General features: G+C 73.6%; 1 protein-coding gene across 1 annotated transcript in view; it reads right to left on the bottom strand.

The window, feature by feature from the left end:
- Positions 1–573, bottom strand: part of MED26 (mediator complex subunit 26) — a gene marked incomplete at its 5' end in the record, with an annotated part of 1514 nt that extends 941 nt beyond the window's left edge. Inside the window, 1 exon segment of the mRNA XM_014587334.2 lies at positions 17–573. Coding sequence (XP_014442820.1) covers positions 17–573 — 557 coding nt within the window.
- Between the last annotated feature and the right edge of the window lie 25 nt (positions 574–598).

Below are 598 nucleotides of genomic sequence, written 5' to 3'. Positions count from 1 at the left end.
CGGGGGGGCGGCAGCGCGAGCCGCCGCACTGGGGGCGTGGAGGGCTGGGCCAGAGGGAGTGGAGACGGCACCTGCGTGGCATCGAGCGCCTGGGGTCGTGGCGAGAGGCTGGGCACAGAGCCCTTGGGTGCGTAGGGGCTCCGCTGCCGGGCAAAGGAGCCCTCGTGCCGTGAGTTCCGGGGGCTGAAAGAGCAGCGCGGGGGCCCCCGGGGGTGGGGCGGGCAGGGAGTCTCATCCGCCCTGTCCAGATGCTGCAGCACGGAGGCCTTGGTCTGCAGGCAGGGCCCGGTGGCTGGCCCCAGGCCCGGGGAGCTGGTGTGCGGCCGCACGGCGTTGACGGGGATCTTGGCGCTGTGCTTGTCATTCTCGCCACGCTCTAGGCGGCCGCCCTCAGGGCCCATGTGCCCGCTGCCGTCCAGGGGACTGGGGAAACTCTCTGGGCTCCCACTGATCCCATTGGTAGGGAGGGGGGATGAGTTGGGGGGCAGGGAGTCGTGGCCGGCTTTGGAGACCTTGGGGGGCGGCCCGGGATGGCCAAGGTCACGCTGGTCCCCCCGGCGCTTGCGGCCACCCCGCCCGTCCAGCCCCCGGCCCGGCA

This window comes from Tupaia chinensis, unplaced genomic scaffold (assembly GCF_000334495.1).
Source record: "Tupaia chinensis unplaced genomic scaffold, TupChi_1.0 Scaffold000201_2, whole genome shotgun sequence".
NCBI lineage: Eukaryota > Metazoa > Chordata > Mammalia > Scandentia > Tupaiidae > Tupaia > Tupaia belangeri.
Note: the sequence above shows the minus strand (reverse complement) of the source record. Positions and strands in the feature narration are given on the sequence as shown.